Here is a 22,430-nt window from a genome sequence, read left to right on the forward strand (position 1 = left end):
TATATGGCAGTACTACTAAAAAAGACATATTAATAATATGAAGAGTAGAAAGGAGCTATAAACATCAATGCAACAAATGTATTATTTAAAAATAGACTATTATAAAATTTATGCAAATAATTTTGAAAAACTCAGTGAAAATGGTCAAATTTCTAGAAAAAGGAATATAATAATCAAAACTGACTCCATTAGAAACTGAAAATCAGAATATGTATATATATTAAATATATACTATAATATTTAACTATAAAAAATGTCAAATTGGTGTAAGACAAAGATTCTTATGCTTTAGAAAAGATTCTTATGCTTTAAAAAAATTTCAATTGATTATACATTCACAAAGTTCAATAATGAAAAAATGCAGAAAAGTGAAAATCTTCTCCCCACCCTTGTCTCAATTTACTCAATTTCTAACCCTTCCCAACAACCAGTGTCATGATTCCCTTTATATTCTTCTACATTCCCTTAAGAATATGCAAGCAAATATGAACATTTATTTTTATTTCCTTCCCCATATTTTTACATAAAACATAACATATACTATATAATATCTGAACCTTGCTTTTTTCCTGAATAACTTGCTTTTTTCTTTTGAATAACTATACCAATTTAAGCAAATTACTTTTGTATAGTATCCTCTCTGGAGCTGTATCATATATATTTAACATTTTTGAGTTTCCTCATATTTTTTATTCTTGCAAACAATTAACCTATGACTATCCTTGTACATGTATTTCTCAAATGTGTAAGTATATTTGAAGGATAACTTTCCAGAGGTGAAATGATTAGGTCAAAGGAAACTTCCATTTGTAGTTTTAATAGATATTGCCAAATTGTCATCCATAGCACTTGTATAAATGTACTCTGCGAATAGCAATGTAAGGGAGAGCTTTTTTCCCATAGACTCTGCAAGACAATGTGTTATAAAACTACTACATAATTAGAATTTTTGTTTCTCTCACTTTTAGTATGGTATAGCATCTTTTCTTATTGTTAGAGACACTATATTTTCTTTTCCACGAACAATCTGTTCTTATCAATTATTTTTCTATTGAGTTTTTCCTTTTATTGTTTATTTCTAGAAGCTTTTTGATATATTAGAGATATTAGCTCTATGCCTATGATATGAGTTGAAAAGTTTTCCCAGTCTGTCAGTTGTCTTTTGGCATTGCTTATGTTTTTTTCCATACAAAACTTTTAAAATTTCACAATGTTTTCACATTTTTTAAAAATCATAAAAAGAATTACAAATTTTAGGTAAAATGACAGTGGCCAAGTAACTCCAAGGCCTCCCTTTTCCAAACTCAACAACAACAATGCTAAAATAATCTCAGGTATAATCTGATGCAGAAGCTTTTTATAACCTGGTAATGAACTAAATTAAGTATTTTTTTCTGCTTAGATTAAACCAATCTATTAAAATCTAAAATTTCTCTCCAAATTTTTTGTAAGACTTGAGAGAATTCAATTTGTTAATATTCTAGTCCATAAAATCACTATAGTAAATCCTATGAAAAAGCACTCCTTAAATTAATTTGGCAGGGATAAATTCCTAAATCAACCTATGGGAAAGTCTCTCTCACATGCAGTACAAGAGATCTCTAAAATATTGCAGGATGGCTTGGCAGAAGTAGTGATAGGAAAAGTCCCCAACATCCTAGTGTTCGACTTGCCTTAAATCATTGACAAATGTACAGAAGAAAATAACAAGCTACCTTGAGTAGCTGTGTCAAGCTGCTCCTTTCCTGTCGGCCAAATGAAGGTTATTTGCAAGGGGAAGTGAAAAGGACACGGAGAAAACATTTCTCTTCTTGAAGTCGGGGAGTACTTGCTTCTAAACTCAAGAAAACTGGCTTCACTGAGTGACTATCATTTGGATTAGACATAGGTCTGATGAAATCTCATCTTCTCACTGAACTGGGCTCATTTTAAATCCACTGATTGCTAAATCCTGAAAGGCTGGGAATAGTGGATGTGTACAATCTGTTTCTACCATAAAGATTCCCAAGCGTTGTCTCCCTTTGCATTTGTAGATGTTTATTTAATATAAAACTGATGGAGAATGCTAAGCACAGTTAATGGTCTAGAGAAAATGAAATGAGGTCATGTGCAAGCAGAACAGAGTTTAATGGAAAAAAATTTAGAAGAACAAGGGGAAAGTTCTTAAAAGCAACAACAGCATTACTAGACTGGGTGAGATCTTGGTTCTAGTGCCAGCATTTCTCTTAATTAGTTGTGTGACTCTTACCAAGACAGGTCTTAGAGATCTCCAATTTATACACTAATAAAATGAAAAATTTGGATTACTTAATCTCTAAAGAATCTTCCAACAGCAGCACCTATTATTCTCAAAGAAAGTGAGAAAAGAAGAAGCTTTAGATTGGGGTGGAGAAATAATAAAAACATTTATTTATTCTTTTGTTTATTTTCTTAGGTATTGATATTGAAGAGTTGTATAGATATTGAAGAGTTGTCAAATTTTCTCATAATTATTCCAACATTAAAAACACGTATGCTTAGGTATTTCAAGTTCTTTAAAAAATATTGAATTATTCCTATAGTTTGTTTCACTATTATTTTTTTTTAAGATACACTCTCACTCTGTTGCCTAGGCTTGAGTGCAGTGGTATGATCATAGCTTACTACCGCAGAGTTGAACATCTGGGCTCAAGCGATCCTCCTGGCTCAGCCTCCGGATTAACTGGCACTACAGGTATATGCCACCACATCTGGCTAACTTTTTAAAAGTTTCTTGTAGAGACAATGGCTCAAAAATGTTGCCCAGGTGGGTCTCAAACTCCTAGATTCAAACGATCCTTTGGCTTCAACCTCCAAAGTACAGGGATTACAAGTGTGAGCCACTGCAGCCAGCTATTTTTGAAGAAATTTTGTGAAAACGTATACAATGCCCATTAAATGACAAGAGAGCAACTGTGGCAAAATAAAGTTTAAAATTCTTTGCCTTAGAAAACTGTTTTCATATACTTTCAGTAAATAAGTTGTGTGTAAAATCATAATTCATTATTTTTTTTTAGAGACTGGCTTAAATCTTTAGTACACAGTCCACAAGAGAAATAAATTTATAAAGAAATCAGTTCATTAAAATAGGCAATCTGACTGGTGTCTATACCTTCCTGCCTCCAGAAATAGGATTCTTTATTATGACCATAACAGATGCACTATTTTTCCCTTCATAAACCTAATTAATCAATTATCAATGGCCTGAGATATTACATTATAGAAATCAGTATGTGAAAGGAAAATCAATTTTTTATGTTCATTAATTAACATGGAATCCAGCCTGCACTAACATAGAGTAATACTCTCTTTTTAGTGAATTTTTTATATGAGCAGAAACAGAAAAGTTCCATGTTTCCTTAAGGCAAATGTTGTTTGCTGGTTGTTGTTTTTTATTATTTCATAAAAGAAAGTTTTATTTACTCTTTGCTCCTCCTAGATGAGTTATAATCAACATTCAAGGTATTCTACTCTGCCCATACTTTGAGACTTTCCCATGATGAGTTTCTTGAGAGAGATTTTATAATATGAACACTTTACAAAAAACAAAAATTCTAATTACACTTCACATACTGGCAGGAAATGATCCTTTTAATACTGCCTGAATTAGCACCTCTGAAACCATAATGGTTGGGGCTTTCATTATCTATCTTACATGAAATATACTCAAACCCATCAATAAAAAACAGGGGTTTGTGGTTCTGCCTGTGGATAAGGGAAAATAACATACTAAATAGATTAAAATCTATAAGTTTTTTTTTTTTTATCTTTGGTTCTTTTCTGTCTTCTTCTTTTTTTTATTTTAGCGTATTATGGGGATATAAGTGTTAAGGTTACATATATTGCCCATGCTCCCCTCCCCCCTCGAGTAAGAGCTTCAAGCGTGTCCATCCCCCAAATGTTGCACATCTTACTCATTGTGGTTCTTTTCAGATAGAAAATCAATGTTTATTTTTTAGTTAGAATGAATTAAAGAAGTATGGAATTTACTTTAAGAGAAACAAAACTGTGCAGGAGCCAGCATCTCAGGATGACATTGAAAAGCACTGATTACAGGATGCATTTTCCCTGAACATCTACAGCCCTGGCAAACACTGTCAGCTGTGACCAGAAAGACAGAAGCCCTAAGACCCTAACAGCCATCCCCAAAACAGCATGGATAAGAGATTATGTTGGGTTTTTCCATGAAAAGGAAGGAGCCAAGTTGTCAAAAGGATACATAACAAAATCTAGCTCATATTTTTGGTACAATTATTGCCCCATTATACAGATGAGAAAACAGAGGTTACACAATTAAACCTGTAAATCATCATCACACTTGCAACACTTTGGTTTTTGTATGTCTTCTCCACTAGAATGCAACTTTCAGAAGGGCAGGGGCTTTGAATTGCTCACTCTTATACCCTCGGTACCCAAATTTGTTAGTGTAAAAAATGAGATAAGCTCATTATTTAATCCGTTCCGCTGCTTTAAGAGGAAAATGTTATAACTGATACTGTCTTGTATTTCAATTCTATCGTTCTAGAAGTCAAGAAATTCCTTCTAGTGATTTGGAATTTATGCCAATTTTATCAAATATATTTGATCAAATCAACAACAACAAATCAACTCAAAATAACATTACAATATAGCCATATATGTTTAAAGTCAGTTTTAAAAGAATTTTATATTTCTAAATACTAACATCAATTTCATATATTTCCATTTTTAAAAAGTTTTTTTTACTATTTATGGACATGAGATCTTACTGTGTTACCCTGTTGCCCAGGCTGGTCTTTAACCCCTAGGCTAAAGCTATTCTCCCACCTCAGCCCCAGAGTAGCTGGGACTACATGGTCTCCATATTTTAATGACAAATTTATTTATAGCCATTTGATATGATGTTTTCTAAATTTACAGGAATTTAGTTTAGATGAAAAACTGAAAGGGCATATATATTCACCCACATTTTTGAATCTGAAATTTCATTTAGTGATGTTTTATTTAACAGAACTTTATTCATCCTCAGAAATCAACATACACAAGGAAATAGCTCCTCTTTAAAAAGGAAATAAAACATTAGTATATGGTTTTAAGAATATAATAAAACAATGACCTGTTTTATAAAATTTCTAAATCCATTATAGAGTATACATAATTAATAAAATTTACCAAGGAACATATTCTTAGAGTTCAGTCATAAAAATAATTATGAAAGGAAACAAAATTCAGTATAAGAGAAAATGAACTACATATCTTTCATGTACTGTGTATACTTGAGCTTGAACTCTTTTATTTCTGAAGTGATGCTAAACACATTCTTAAAGATAGGCAAAAAACGATGTCATAGAGGCAAATAGCTTCCACTGTACAGACTGCCAAGGAGCAAATGGTAAGAAACACAAGAAAATTCTGCTTTGTCCTGAGCAAGAGCCATTAATCTCTTCTCTGAATAAGGTCTTTCAAACTGTTAACCCTGATTGCCATACATTTGCGTAACTGACAAGAAGCATAATCTATATTGATTAACAATGTATTCCATAGTACACAAAGAGAAACACAACCTATACCCATGACAAAGCCAATAAAAGACTGGTTGACCTCTGAAAACATTTTCAAATATCTATCCTTATTCTTCAGGTTATAGTTACTTCTTCAGTATTACCACCCAATCCTTTATTTTCAGTATCTTCTTAATAGACAGCATGGCAGGATATTATAAAAGCTGAGGCTTGAATTACTACAATGTAGGGAAAGGCACAACAATGTAGATGAGGAAAAGAAATAATATAGTTTAGGTAAAAATAAAAAGATAAACTGCAAAGGATAAAACTCAGAAACCCATCTCATCAAGAACCAATATCTAGGATAGTTACTGAAATTATGGGGAAGTCAGTACAAATACTATTTGGAATAAAATATGAGAATTACTTTTTTAAATAAAAATAAGAGATAGTTAAGAGCAACTGATAGTAACTGATAGTAAGGTTCTGGAAAAGATAGCTGGAATTAAAGTAAAGAAGAGAAGGAAGAAACTTGGAAAGCCAGTTAGAATATATGAGCATGAGTAATTCCTAAACTCTTGTGTCAGATAAGTTTCCAAAATAAGAAAAATGTAAAGATATCAAATATAAAATCCAGTCGATACAGTACTTCTGTTAAAAGAGTTTATAGAGTGAATGGTTGTAGTAGATTTCTAAATCATGGAAAGATAGAATAACTAAGATACTTTCTCATTCATTTTATAATTGTTGCGGAGAAGAAATGATCACAATTTCCCTCTTCCTCCTCTTCTTTTAATTTCCAGTAAAGTAACTATATAGGCATATTCTCTTAAACTGACTTCCAATATTAGAGAAATTATGGTCTATTAACTCCCTGCAATTTTTAAAAAATTGGAATTAACTAGAATAATCAATAAACAATTAACATCTACAGCCATACCTCCCTAAATGTGCCTGATCTTGTCTAATCTCATGAAGTTAAGCAGGGTCAAGTCTGGATGGGAGAACAATTCCCTATGTTTTTAATCTCAAAATGACTTTTCATCTGAGATATCTTATACTCTCTCAAAGAGTAAGCTGTGTATATGATAGATGTAGAGCCCAACAACCCCACAGCAAATTCTAGAGACAAAGCTGAAACCCAGGCTCTTGGATAGAGAGAGACCAGTGTTGGGCAAAGGGGAATATAATTTTTGATTCATGATTCCATCATCATCAGAGAGGGTAAAATTTCCCCTTCTAAGATAAATAAGACAGTTTTTTAAAAAATTAAAGAAACAAAAAGTCTCCTTAAATGTATACTACTAGCCACTACATAACTTGCTGAAACACATTAAGATCTTCATGAAATTTTTGTGGATTTGTTACTAAGTTCCAGGCACTGATCAAGGCACTGGTAATGCAACAGTAAACAGACACAAAAATCCCTGTCCTTGTGGAGTTCATACTTTAGCAGGGGGAAGTGTCAAATAAAATAAATAAAATATACAGTGTGTTAGTTGATAAATACTATAAAGAAATAGATCATAAAAGGAAAATATGAAGAACCACAGGGCTCTTTTATTTTAAATTGGGAAAACAAATGCCCTCACAAAGAAGATGGCATTTGGGCAAGGACCTGAAGGAGAGATGAGAGAATAAACCATGTGAACATCTGGGAGAAAGAGGCAAAAGGAACAGAAACGTGAAAGTCTTGAGGTGGAGCCATGCTTGTCAAGATCCTGGAACAACAGAATGTCAGTTTGGCAACAGACTATAGAGGAGAGATCCTTAAGAGGTGATGTAAGAAAAGTCAAGGTCAGGAGTGAGAGGACTTCAGAAGCAAGAAATTTGAAGTATTTAACAACTACTTTTACATTGCACAGGCAAAAATGCTGGCCCAATCAGAAACTATGCTATTCTGCTATACTGGTTCTTACTGACTTTATATCAACCCCTCTCATACACCATTATAAAGACTTTGGTTTTCATTCTTTCCAAGGGGTTTGAGAAGAAGTAAAGGTCTGAGCTACATATTAAAAGACTCATTCTTGATAACGTGTTGAAAATTGGCTCTAGGAACTAAGGGCAGAAGTATATTCCAGGTGAAATATGTTGAAGACTTGGACCAAGGTAGTGACAATGAAGGTTAGAGAACTGGTCAGAGTGCGAGAATGTGTGAGAGACACACGCACACACACATATATTAATATTTTTTTAGACAAGGTGTTGATCTGTCACCCAGGCTAGAGTGCAGTAGCATGATCATAGCTCACTGCAGCTTCAACTCTGGGGTTGGACTCAAGCGATCCTCTTGCTTCAGCCTCCCCAGTGGCTGGGACCACAGGCACAGACCACCACACCTGGCTAATTTTTCTTATGTTTTGTAGAGATGGGATTTTGACATGTTACGCAGGCTGATCTTTAACTCCTATCCTCAAGTGATCCTCCTGCCTTGGCCTCTCAAAGTGTGGGGATTACAGGTATGAGACATCACACCTGTGGGTATATTTTGAAGGAAAGCCAACATTATAGGATAGTTCATTGGGTGTAGTTTGGAAAGATGAGAGAAAGAGATGACTCCAAAGCTTTTAGCCCAAGAAACTGGAAAGTTAAAATCAATATTTGTGAGATGAGAAGGCTAAAGGGGAAACAGGTTCGGAGTGAAAGTAGAGAAGTTTGATATTTGTAAAGGTTAAATTTGACATGTCCATTCAACATCCAATTAAAAATGTTAGATATATGAATGCAGAGGAAAGGATAGTACCAGTCTTCTCCATGAATCCCAGACTCAAAGAATACAATAATTTTCTAGCATTAAAACAATATAATTATGTTTTTAAATATAGGTAATAATTTATAAATCAGCATACAAATATTCAATCATATGCAACTATGTGAATTATGTTCATATATGCATAATATAGCATTTCCCCCCTAAAAAACAACAAACAAACAGGTATGGTTGCTGTCTGACACTTTTATGATACCAAGTAGAAAAAAGGGAAAGAGAAAGCATACTTATTTTTATTTTAGGAGGAAGAAGTGGTGCTCAGAGGTATGAGTTTTTGACGATGACGTTGCTGTGTAGAAACATACTTCACGACAGAGACTAGACAGTCACTTCCCCATGGCTTCTTTTCACTGGCCAAGTACTTAGCTCTTGAGATCAGAAACCCTTGGCATTTTGAAAAAGTTTCCTGTTTATGATTTAAAACATTTTATCTCTGATCCCTGAAGAAGGAACACAACTTTTGGTAATGAGAAATGGAGACCTAATTCCCACTGAGGATACTTCTGCTGGAAACGTGCCTCCTCCTCATGTGCCTTTAGGAAGAAGTAGCAAAAATGATTCTTGATAACCTTAGAATCTGTGCACATGGAAGTCATCTGGGTTTGGACCAAAGAAATTCATAAAGTCTATTGTACCAGGTTCTAGTTAAATGTAATTGAGTCTCTTTTATCTCACTGGGTGACTTTTCACCCACAGGCAGGTTAAATGAGGGAAACTCACAGAACATACAAACGTGTATTTGTTGAAGTAAGTATTCTTTCTCAAATCAAATGGGACATTTTTATTTTACTTCATATTTTGACCTGGGATTAATTGCTTAAGAATTTATTTAAATTAATTCTCTTTTTTGTAATTCAAATGTCTGAATTTAATCTCTTTTCTAATCCAGTAATTTCACATGGAAATGTGAAAGTGTCGTTATTTTATTTATCATCCTAATTATTTATTTTATCATTCCTCTCCTATATGTAATTTAAAAGTTAGTTTACTTCTTCTTTCAAACTGTCCTCTGAAAGTTTGTCTAGAAGTTATAAAATACTGAAAATGCCACTTTGATGTATTTTCCCCCTTATGCCCAAAAAATACAAATATTAGAAAATTTGAGGTATCTAACCTAAATAGCTAACCACAGTTTATGTCAAAATAAAATTATTGTTGTTAATTTTTATAACTCTCCATTTTAAAGATAGATGTAGCAGACCCAGACTACCAAATTCAACATCAACCATATGTAAAATAAAAAAAGCATGTTTAAAAAAAAAAAAGCATGTTCACAAATGTTATTATACTATTTATAATATTATATTGGAATAAATAACTCCCTCAAAAGGACAGATAATAATTAACATGTAGCATTAAATAAATATTGTATAGTTGTAAACAGGAAGAGTATTTGGGCCAAATAGTAAATAGCGGATTTAGTATTCTTCAAGAATTTGTATAATTTCCTCCTAGACATTCTTTTTTTTTTTTCTGGACAGGTTTGAAAACAAAAACTATTTGGTTTTATAAATTTTATTTAGTTTTTAAACAAATGTGAAATCTAAGAAAATTGGATTGGAAGCAAGACAATGCTTTGAATATTATATTTAAATCAATTATAGCCCATTGCAATTTTTCAAGATAGCTGGGAATTTTTTCATTCTTAAAAGTGTTGTTAAAATTTATTTTGATTTTCATCTAGATCCATCTCAATTATCACAAAAATAATTTTGACAGAATAGATGCACTGATATAATTAAGGACAGAAATACCTGCATTGAGACTTGAAACTAAGTCAAATACTGACAAAACACCTTCTAAATTGTAACAACTCTATTATTTACCATAAGAGTGCATGTATTATATTTAAGTTCTATAATTATTTCTTTTCTAAGCAATCTTTTTTATTTCAAAAATATCATTTGCACTCCTCCTCCTTTGGGAACAAAAAGTCCAATTTGAGTGTTTCAATCCACAGAATTGCTATTTTATATTTTTCCCTACAGTCCAGGAGAATTCATTCCCATATTTAGTACATAATAGATTTCATGGCACTATTTTCATGTGTGGGTTTACTCTCCAGGTATTTATAAAATAAAAACCCGAATTCATGAAAAAATATTATATTCTCTAAGTCATCAAAATCAGGATATAATACTGTTACAAAGTCAAGCCTCTTTTGTATTTTTACTTATTTGCTTCCTTCAAGTAGTTAATACTGCCAAATAGTTCTAGTAGCATATGGGAAGCTGTTTTGTCAAGTAAAACTGAAAACCACAAATAAAAATCGTTTTCATTACTGAAGATAATTACACACAATGGATATTTAACCAATCTTCTTTTGTTCCAAAACATTTGTATATAATCTGCCTGTTCTTGTAGGATCTAATGGCCTCACGAATTTAAAAAGCACTACCATGTTTTAGACTATGTATCTACATAGCAGATCTAAAATGAAATATATGCCTATGAGCTTATTGATGTAAAAAATGTAAATACTTTATCTGAAAGTTCAAATACCATGCCAGAGCTCTGCTCATTTTCTTTTTATGTTGAAAATCTCTCTGAAATATCCTCATGGCTGATGGCAACTTTTCAAGTAATCATTAATAAGTATACACACACACACACACAACAAAAAAAGAAGCGAAGAGATATTATTAACCAACCAAAGAAGGTAGACCTTTAAATAAAACAACAGAAGAGTATACAGCCACTCAGCAAGTTTTCTTAATAAAACTTCTTTAAAGGACCACAGACATGTCCATAAACCTTTAGGTTGTTTGTAGAAACAAAGAAAGCTTGTCCCTGAAGAAATACTCCATGGCTCTGAAGGTTTACTTTTGTGAGGTCATAAACAATGCTCTTCAATGTCTAAAACCACTCTTCATTTTCTTGATGCAAAAGAAGGACTTCTATTCCCTCAGGAATATTACAGAAACTTCAAATGTTTAATTTAACAATGTGACCTAGTTAACAATATTAAAAGAACCTAGATGCTTGGCTTTCCTGCTTATGAATGTATGAATTTTTGGTAAATACTTATTTATAAAGTAAATAAGCATTTTACATGAAAAGACTTAATGAATGACTCTCTCTACACTTATGCAAACTATTACTGAAATGAAAGAAATCATGCATGCCCACTTTAAAAACTTGCTTGCAAAACTCCACTTAATACTTGAATATTGTTTTAGCATAGTGCCAGGTTTGTTATTAACATGTATTAAAGTTACTGAATTTAACTTACACAGAGACTTAGTATTGTATGAAAATACTCAAAGCAAGGCCTCTAATATGCTTCTTCAAATGATATCTAAATTTCACTCTTATAAGATAGATGCATGTACTTACTTACTAGAAGACAGTACAAATAAAATCCATATGCCAGTATTATTACTACTTTATTCTATTTTTAAAGAGGCACTTCTTCATATTTCTTAGAGTATATTTTCCCGATGATCTCTTCCTTTTTATATAGCAGTCAAAAATGTGTGCCAACATCACTGACAACATAATAAGAGAAATTATTTATTTTTAAGCCAGCTTTGGAAGCAGCTGCTCCTGAACAACTGGAAAAAAGAAAAGATTTCATAAATAGAAGGTAGAGTAGGCAGGCTGAGAGAAGTTAATGGACTACTGGCTTATTCCAAGTCAAATGTGGTAATTCTCTGAAGTCCACAAAATTTCAAGTGACAAGACAACTAGAAAAAAAAAAGCACAGCTCTCAAAGTAGACAGGCAAATTCATTAGGGCAAATAGTCTAGTGTGTGTGTGTGTGTGTGTGTGTGTGTGTATGTGTGTGTCTAAGTGTGTGTGAGTTAAGGTGTACTATTGCAATTAAAATAAGGAATATAAGGGTGCTCATTTAGTAGGTTATGCAATAACACATTTAGCTATGTGACACAGAGTATATCATATGAGAGGAAAAATTCCTAAACAGTGCTAGCTAGCTAGTGCTGAGGGGAAAATTTATAAAGTTGAACGAATATCCCTTGTCTAAGCAGCTTTACAAACATTACTAGAAAATGAGTTTATTCACAGACTGAACTAGATATAGCAATTTCAAAAGGCAACATCCTTGTAATTTGTTCATTCATTTTTATATATTTTACACAATCTAGCCAACTCTCAATTGCTCATTTGAAGACGAGAAGCAATGCAATGCAAAGTTTCCAAATGTGGGGCTGGAAGACAGTGTAAATGATACTTATAATTAGACAGGCATACATATGAAATATGCCATTCTAGTTATTTTTATATATGACACTAACTTTATGATAATAGAAAGAAGCTGGCTATGCTGGAAGAATTCTTAAAACTGGCAATAAATGGTGCACATCAAGAGAAACTCATGAGGATGGAAAGTTGACTGCTCTTCTCTACTTACATTGTTTCTATTTTATTCCGATGGCTCAGACTGTTTAAGACTAATTTATATTGTCTATAAAGCCCAGGGATATGGTTAGGATTCTTGCAAAGATGAGAGTTGCTGTGGTTTTTTTCTCTCCAATTCCTTCCAATCTTTGTAATAATTATTTGATAGCCACTCTTCTGGAGCACGTGACTGGAGGTTGGCACTCTTAAGGTATCTTCCACTCACGCTAATTAATGTATTTTTACACACATTAGATAGTACATTGGTATACTGCAGATTGGTGAACTGATCTTGCTTTTAAGATTTTTGGCTGTAGAATTATAACTGGAATTTTTGGAGCTTTTGGCTAAAAAATGTAAAGGCTGCCATATGCCTTTATTTCTGTGGGTTTCCAAGTGTTCTTGGAGATACGTTTTTTTCAAAAGAATATTTTAATGGTAAATTCTCAGTCTCAAGATTTATCATGCTGAAAGGTGATAAAAATATTGCTTTCTTATGTTAAAGTTTGAAATTTAAAATAAGATCATTAAAATTTGCTGTAATTGTAGAATTTTTATGAAATAAAACTTTAAATAATATATGAATTCTAAATCTAGATATAAACTGCATACTATCTTTCATGCCTTCAGGAGATTTCATTATATCTCCCGGATATAATGCATTCTTTTAATGTTTTATGAAAAGAAATTGTATACATATATAGGATCATTAGGACAATTAACTTGAATTTGAGAAAAAAATATTTCACTCTTTGTCACCGAATACCACCTACATTATGTTGAGACCTGTTGTTTCTTTGAAGAAAAAATATAGCTTAAATAAAATGACATATTCAAGATTGCATTATAAATTAAATTGAATTCCCTTAAATAGGTATATTGAAAGTTTGTTTCACTATTTCTCATTTTCATTAACTTTAGTGAAGTTGTCCAGAATGAGTATCTCATGTATAACATCTCTAAAATCATTTAATACATTTGATTTATTTTATAAGCCTGTCACATCAAGGATTTATTAGAGCTTAGAAAAAATATATATGGTGCATGTGAATATATATATTTTTTTCCAACAGGTGCACAATAATTAGAAATTATCCTCTTATCTGTAAGTGACAAAAATTTATGTTCAAAATCAGCTGTTAAAAGACTACTCACATATAAGTTTTCATTCTCTTGGTCAAAGCATTTTGAGGGAAAATGTTCTTAGAGCACATCAGACAGAGGGCACAGTGGGGTCTTGAATAAAGAGTGCATTGTGAAGACAGCAGTTTAAAAAGAATCCGCTCTCTTTCTATATCTTAATTGGGGAAACACATCTTTTCATGAGATTCCAAGAATTAAACAACATCGAAGAGTTCAATTAAGTGTTTGTTTTACCAGCTCATCTGCCATTCCTTGTCTCCAAAATCCAAGGCCAGTTAAAGTCACTAAGACACATTCTCTTTGAAATGAAAATCACTAGACAGGATACATTAACTGTAATAATTTCCTAGAATCATTTAGTTCCCTGTGCCCATTAAAAGTATGTTTGAATACTGACACAGTTTCAGAGAAAAACAATGAAACAATCACTATGATAGCTGAAATATGGCTTCATAGGAAACAGGGCTACATTTAATTAGCTTTGATTGTTTGTCTTTTCTGCTTTTTGTTAGAGTTCATAACACTGGTATAGACTTTTGAGCCAATCCTTTCCAAATTAAATTACTACCAAAATTTACAAACTCGACATGAAGATTACATTATATTTACAAAGAACTTGGCACTTACAGAATAAATTATTGACTTTTTTTAATCCAGCCCAGGGCACCCATGGTTCAGGCAAATGGGAAAGCCTGATGCCTTATTATATATTATGCTACATTAACATGAATAAATAGGTTTCCAGCTGATAATTCCTCCACAGTGCTGTCCCTGTTGCTGAAAACCAGTACCTTCCATTTCTAATCCATGAAGGGGTGTAGAGAAATTAGTCCAGAGAAAGCAAAGGTTGCATGTTTTCTTCCTCGTTTTTATCCATGCGTTTTAGTACTGTAGGATCCACTACTGATTGGGATCTGAAAAGGATAAGGCCAACGTCAGTGAGTTATTACCAAATAATCACCCAGATGATATTCTCTTCTCTGTCTTTTCTTTGTCATTACTTTTCCCATGAATGTGGAATATGTTCCCCTACATCAAAGAATTTATGAACTGTGGATGTTGCACATTTAGGAAAAAAACCACTAATGGTGGTGTTTTGCCTTGGAGTGAAGAAACAATCCCCTCTGGCCTCTAAATAGAATGATGAGAAGCAAAGATTCTTTTCTTTGAAATATTGAAAAGTTTTAGTGTAGGACCAAAGTTTTCCAATAAACATTTCCAAATGGAACAAATACTATCGTGAAATGATTATTAGGAGAAATTAAATAGAAATGATAGGAGGCTTAATCCCTGTCTTAAAGGAATCCATGAAACAAATTCAACAGTAATGTGCATTTTTCTTTAACCATCATTTTTTATTTTAATGATGACATCAACAAAAACAATCCCAAATTTGTATGCAATTTTGTCAAATTTCCCACTAGAACATTCAAATAAAATCAACTTTACTCTTGAACCTTTCATAAGGTAGTTAAAGACTTTTAAAAAGAAAAACCCCCTCTTGTTTAGGCAGCAACACTTAATGATTAGGAAAACACATAATTGGAAAACCCACTTATACATGCATTTGATAGCAGGTGGGAATTATATCTCAATTTATCATTAGGAAACAACATGAAAGTGGGAAGGAGGAAAATCAATGAAATATGCTCCCTTTGTGGCAGGAAGCTGCCATCTTAATAGCTATAGCATTAAGGAAGCAGCTGCCCTTTTAAAATTCTCCTCGGTAATGAATTCTTCTCCTGCTGCTGCATTCCAGCCAATTGGCTTTTGCTGTGGCAATATGCCTCTTAACAGACCTCATTAACTTTCGAAAAGAAAGACTATAAGCTAAAACACAACTGCACATGCTAATGAAAAAGAACAGCAACGGAACTAATTATCAAAGAAAAAATAATTACAGGATTAGCTGATAAATTGATTCTTTTATTTAAATAAGCTTAAATGCATGCGTTTCTAAAGAGGGAATGAAAATGAAGGTGAGAGCATTAAAAAAAGGAAAGATTTTGTTTCCTTAGTCATTTACACTATTTTATCTCAATGTTAAATAGGCATTAGAGGCCTATCCCAGCAAAGGGACTGACTGAAGTTTTGTGTGTGTGTGTGTGTGTGCATTTTCAAGAGATAAAAAGAGAGAGAGGAGGAGGAGGAGAAAAGAGGAACAGAGAGAGAGAAAAAAGATTTCTGCATTAATTTTAAATGAAGTAATACATATTTATTATCTCTTTTAAAAAGTTCAGGAATAAATTTTTTTTAAGAAAGTGGACAATTGCACAAAATACATAGGATTAGATCTTTTAGGTAAAAGCCAATAGAGAAAATGAGTTTCCCAACATGAATCCTTGTTAAAACAGAAAAAGGTTCATTTAATGTCCTTTGCTAATGCATTAACTTGACAATTGGTACACACTAGACTGTAAGTTCCCTGAGCAAGGACTTTATCAGTTTCTCTCCTTATCGTGAACACAATGTGTATCATAGTAAGGATGCACTTCTATCAATGTCTTAACTTCCATCCAGTAAATAATGTCCATATTAAAAGAATTTTTGTATTAAGCATTTGAAGTGAAGAGTAATGAGGATAATGGAGAAAATAATTCTTTGTAAAAAATAAATTTTAAAATTCTCATAAAATTAAATCTACTATATAAATGTTGAGGTACATCCTGATAATATTCCCTAAGTAAATATCAAAGCTTTTCAGACAGCAGGAGGTAACTGAAGCATTTGCATTTGCCATAATATTCTATGAAAACATACATCATATATATATATACACACACAAAAATACACACACATTCTTTTAAGTCCATGTTTCATGACTTTGTTTGAAAAAAATATTATTTGATGATATGACAATTTTAACAAAATATTTTAAATTACAGTGTATTAGTCAACCTGAGATTAGGTACCTAGTTTACTTTTGTCATGCACTGTAGATATCAGAATTGTTGGATGGTGAATGTTGGTTCCATATGTGGAACAATTCTTCAACTACAGAAAAAAAGCCAGGCAGAGACAATTCGTGATTAAATTTTTTTTAAATATATAGTTGTCCCAAGTGTACTATTATTTTAATCCCAATTTTTTGTTTTTACTCTCTAATATGAAATAATGGGATTATTTGTACAGGATCAAAACTGTTAATGAATTGGTTTATTCCAGCTGCAATAGAGAAAGCCACCTATTAATAACTCATAACACATCTCAGGGGTCTACACACAGCCTCTACTGTTTTTACAATGAAACACTTATATTTTTTTATTTTTTGGAAATCAATAATTTAAATTTAGGCATCCAGTACTCACTTATTCATTATTATGCATCTATGCTATACCACAGCGTTTAAGAGGCTAAATGTTGGACAGAAGTAGGTTCCAATTCCAGTTACTAGTAATAGCAATTTACTAACTCTGTGACCATGGGAAGGCTATTTAAACTTCCTAAGATTTTGTTCTATTATTTATAAATGGGGAAAATAACACCTACATCATTCAGATATAATGAATATCAGATGCAATAATGTATAAACCTCTCCATAAATTCTGGCATATGGAAAATAGTAATGGTGAAGGAAATAGCTCATGGAATATTATGGCCTATGTACAAATATCAGCATTACTACCTTGAAGTTATGCAACATGTGGAAGTCACTTACCTTCCCTGTGTCTCAGTCTCTCCATCAATAAAATGGGGATAGTACTACCCTATTAGTTGCTTTAAGAAGCAAATGAGTCAAAATATACAAAACATTAGAATAGGGTTTGGCATGTAGTAACAATAAATGTTTAATATTTTTCAATAAAATATATTCAATATTCAGTAATCAGAAATTCACATCACTACAATAACATCAGAATTATTGCTCATTGCAATTGTTATGTGCTAGCACTAGTCTAGGTGCTGAAGACGTAAGCTAAAATATACTCCCTAATTCGAAAATACCACCAAAATAATGAGCTTTGTGTCTTTTCATATGACTATCTTATTACTTCATAAATTTACATAGGAGCACAAAGTTGTCTTCTTACGGTGTAGCTAAATTCACCCAAAGGAAGAATTACCCACAGCTCTTTGGTGAAGGAATGATTTATTCCCCTCTCAATCTAAGAATGACATAAAACTGCAAAAAGGAAAAGGGCCAAGGGGAAGGCAGGGTGAAATGTAGGAGAATCTTCTCCCATCCTGGATGGAGAACTGCTATTCCCTCCCTGACAAAGAGAAAAGAGAATCAAATGAAACAAGCACTTTCTCAATATCATTATTTAGGAGTTTTCCAATGGAACCACAAATGTTTCATATGATGCCAAACATACACCAAACAAACAATGTCTGAAATTCTAGTCAGCCCACGTCAGAAGCTAGAAACTCAAGGCTGGGGCCACTGATGTGCTATAAGCAAAGAAAAATAGCCTAATTAATTGGAGAAGAGAATTGGGATCCAAAAAACTTCCAAAAGGTGGACAGAGTGAGCCAAATCTAACAAGATCAATTAAAATAATATGATTGGGGGAAAAAAAAGCTAAAGACAGAAATAAAGAATTAGGAAGATATGGATAAGTAAAAAGACTTTCTATATTTAGGAAGCCAGATACCAGTCAGCAATGTGCTTTGGCTGCCTGAAAAACTGCAGTAGTGACAACAACATCAATAGCATCAAAAGAAGCCAATGAGGTCTACACTGCAAAGCCAGAACTCTGGAACCTAAATGCAAGTAGTAAAACTTGGGTCAGACATCACCTAGTTGGTTACAAATACTGCACTTAATGGGGCCGCTGACAGACAGCAGAACACTCCTTCATTCATTCAACTGGTTTCTAGGGAGCACCCTCTGTGTGCCAGAACCTTCTCCAGGCACTGGGGATTCAGAGGAGAACAAGACAGACAAAATCACTATGGTCTCTATTCTCTATGATGCTTACATGGGAAGATGGAGTGCAGATATAAAATTAAATATCATCAATCATCTCATAGATCACTAGGTGCTATGAAGAAAATAAAGGATTGACAGGGAGTGACTAGAAAGAGAAAGAAACAGAACTAAAAACCAGGCAGGTGATAAGATCAAAAGACTCTCTTGAGGAGTTGACCTTTGATTGGGATGAGCCATTCGAAGATAAAGGAAAAGAGCATTCCAGGTAGCAGTGACAAACATAAAAACCCTTAGATAGGAACAAGCTGGAGAGAGGCTGAAGGAACACAGAGGAGGCTATTGTAGCCTAAAAGGTAGGGGAGGAGGCAGAGGGTGGGTTACACCTGGTGGAGAGAGGAAGGCAAGGTCAGATCAGGTAACGACTTCTAAGCCATGAAAAGGATTTGGTTTTATTCATTGTGTAATCTGCAGTTATTTAAAAATTTAAAGCAAAGATGTGGAATGATTTGATTTATGCTTTTAAAAGATTATATGGCTGGAGATAATAAAGGCAGTTAAGAAATTTTGGGAGTGGGCGCAGGTGAGCAGGCTGTGGGTGATGGTGGTGTAACAAGGTTGTAGAGTTCATAGAGAGAACTGTGCTCTCATGATGGGACTGTGTAAGTGAACATGTCACCGGAGAAATGGCTGAAGGAAGAAACCCGTTTTCGGTGGCAAAGAAGAAGACTAATGAACACTGATGACAGCTGTCTCCAAATCCTTACACAGCTCAGTTCCAGAGTGAGGAAGCTCAGTGCCATGCTATCATGAAGGGTAGACAGGCTTTATGACAACAATATGAAAGACTCCATACCTTATGGATTGGAACCCTGCTCTACTGCAGACTACTTAACATTGAGGATACAATACCTGTTTAACAGAGTCCTGTGAGGATTAAATAAATTAATGTAAAAACAAAAGTCACCTAATAAGGGCCTAATTCATGATAAGTGCATATAACAGATTATAACTACTATTATTAGGATTATTATTTTATTAGATGGAAGCTATTGTTAGATAGCCACATTTAACCATTTTTATTCTGGAAAACTTTTTGAGAATTTGATGAAATATATGTCTTTTCTCCAGAAAAATGTGCAAAATATATACAGTACATTAACACATATACACACAAAATTTTGCATACAACTTTTAGCACTTAACAGAATCCTTTGAGAGTCCATTCATGAATCCCTTAGGTTAGGAGAGAATACATCTCAAGAAGTTCTGAGAGAAGGGAGTTAAGAAGCCTAAAGTTGGCTTAAATATAAGCTTGCTAACTATCAAGAAACCATTTCTCCAAAATGTTTTGCACCAGGGATGGTTAGACCTTTAGACAAAGACATGGCAGAGATATTGAAAAAGGACCACAAGTTTTGACCATGGTGTTTGAACTGAAGCGTGTGTGTGTGTGTGTGTGTGTGTGTGTGTGTGTGTGTGTGTGTTGGCTGATTTCTTCAAAGGGAATCTTATAGAAGTCTAATAAATTGCTTAGATAGGAGAGTTGCTCTCATCACAATGGAAATAGGCATTCTCCATACCCCACTGGTTGGCCTGAGACATCATCAAAACCTTTGGTTCCTCAGGGTACAATATGAAAACCACTGGATCTGGTGACTTCTAATGACCCTGCTAGATTGTTTGCTAATCTGGAACAACACTAAATTGAGGTTATCTCAAATGACTTTATCTTTGTATTAACAGATAATCACATACATTTATGGGGTACAATGTGATGCACAAATACTGCATGATCTCACTTCTATGTGGAATATAAAATAGTTAAACTCATAGGAGTAAAGAGCAGAATGGTAGTTACCAGGAACTGAGGTGGAGGGTGTAAAGACACTGGTCAAAGGGTACAAAGTTTCAGTTAGAGAAGAGGAAGTTCTGGAGATCTACTGCACAGCAGAGTAACTATAGTTAATAATGTATTGTATACTTGAAAACTGCTGAGTAGGTTGTAAATGTCCTCACTACAAAAAACAATTACTTTATCTTTGACTCAAAATTCCTAGGTATCCAATCATGGGAGCATGAAAGGCTTTAAAATCTCACCAGAAAAAAATATATACAGAAAAATATAAAATTTGGAGTTTGACTTATGATACCTCCCCAAACCCTGGCCCCAGAACTACTTCCCAATCCACCTCCAGCATACCTCTTCATGGACTTCGGGGAGAGTTCCTTTTCTACTTCCTTTACAGGCATGCTGTAGGAGTCCACATTGTACTCACTGTCATCATCATACTCATGGTCTAGCAGTGTTCTTGCCCATGTTCCCATGTCATAAGGGGGCAGCATTCCTCCAAACTCAGAGGGCAGAATCTCAGGATGAATTAGTTGGTGAAGACTGTTCAGGTTGTTACCATGCAAAAATATCTATAAATGCAAGAAGAGTAGAGGGAAGGAAACACACAGAAGAAACTAAATACCATCCAAATGCTGAGAGTAGAAAGTGAGCATAGGAAGAGAAAACACAAGAATTGTCCAGGTCTGTTATATTTTTAAGATCCTCATCCATTCTGTAAAACAGTTAAGGCTGGTACTATTATCCTAACATTTCCTATCAAAATCCTGAGGTTCAGAGATTTTAAGTAGTTTCTGGAAGTTCAGATAATTATTGGATTAAAGAGCTGGAACCACAAATTTGGTTTCCTGCTTCATAGTCAGGGGCATGAGCAGAATAAGATGTGCATGCTGATCTGTACACATCCTGGTGTTAGTTGTGCAAACTTGATGATGTGCATAATAAATGCTGTGAAAACAGACCCTTCTCATAAGGGACACATCAATTACAGAGCCTATCTAAGAGATTATGCCCAAAAGCTGTCATCAGCATGGCTTTCTCTTTATCATCAATAAAAATAAGAATACTGCAACCACTAAATTACCATTTTATAATGCAAAGTGGGTGATGTAAATAATAGAAGTAGATTAGCATCATCATAATGAAAGGTTGAGTGAGGTTCCTGTCCCAGGGGACATTATGTTCTGTAATGTTGCCAGCACCTTCTCTACTAAAGATTTCCATACTTACTGTCCAAATAAAAAATGAAGTAATGGATTGAAGATGTAAAGCTGTATGTATACGTTAATTATTGGTATAATTGTCTACATAGAGCTTTTATTCAAAACTTGAGAAATATTCAAGCCACATACTCAAGATTTGTTTCTACATAAATTACTACCTTTCCTCCTCTTCTTTCATTTCAGTCACAAAACTGCAGCTCAGCCTTCTCTGGTACATCATTGTTGTCATCTCATATAAATTTATGTGATGTTTATTTAAAAATTATAGTTTATATGTAACTTAAAATAATTTCATTCTTCAGGCTCAAGAGGAATAGGCAAACACATTCATATTTGTTTTCTGTAACTTTAGAATCCACGGAAGTAAATATATAGGAAAACAAAGAAAGATTATTTTACTACATCAAATAAAATTGGAGGATGGCAGTCACCAATTAACAAGCATTTTCAACAAATTATGGAAGAGTAAAAGCACATAATAGCAGGTCACTGGCCAAATGGCTGTTCTAATACATAATACACTGTATAACAGATTAATTTCAAACTTTACACATTCCCACTGTTTGTCTGAAAGCACAACAGCTAGTATTTATGTCCAGGAAAACACACATACTCCTAAGTTATTCTCATAAGAAATAAATTAAAAAAAAATTCCTTGGGAAAGTTAAGTTCCGGCACCTGAAACCCTTATTTTTTATGTATATAACCT

At 33.4% G+C, this 22,430-nt stretch overlaps 1 protein-coding gene across 2 annotated transcripts in view; it reads right to left on the reverse strand.

Annotated features, from left to right (window-relative positions):
• Positions 1–270: 270 nt before the first annotated feature.
• Positions 271–22,430, reverse strand: part of CLVS2 (clavesin 2) — an 80,506-nt gene continuing 58,346 nt past the window's right edge. Inside the window, exons 5-6 of one of the 2 annotated variants that reach the window (XM_012777523.3) lie at positions 20,850–21,070; positions 271–14,690 (exon numbers count right to left, since the gene is read on the reverse strand). In XM_012777523.3, the coding sequence (XP_012632977.1) occupies positions 14,603–14,690; positions 20,850–21,070 (309 nt within the window). In that variant the 3' untranslated portion in view covers positions 271–14,602. Of the gene's footprint in view, positions 21,071–22,430 lie in introns of both variants that reach the window. The other variant, XM_076003015.1, reaches the window with a different exon arrangement.

The sequence above is a fragment of the Microcebus murinus genome, chromosome 5, assembly GCF_040939455.1.
Source record: "Microcebus murinus isolate Inina chromosome 5, M.murinus_Inina_mat1.0, whole genome shotgun sequence".
NCBI classification, from domain to species: domain Eukaryota; kingdom Metazoa; phylum Chordata; class Mammalia; order Primates; family Cheirogaleidae; genus Microcebus; species Microcebus murinus.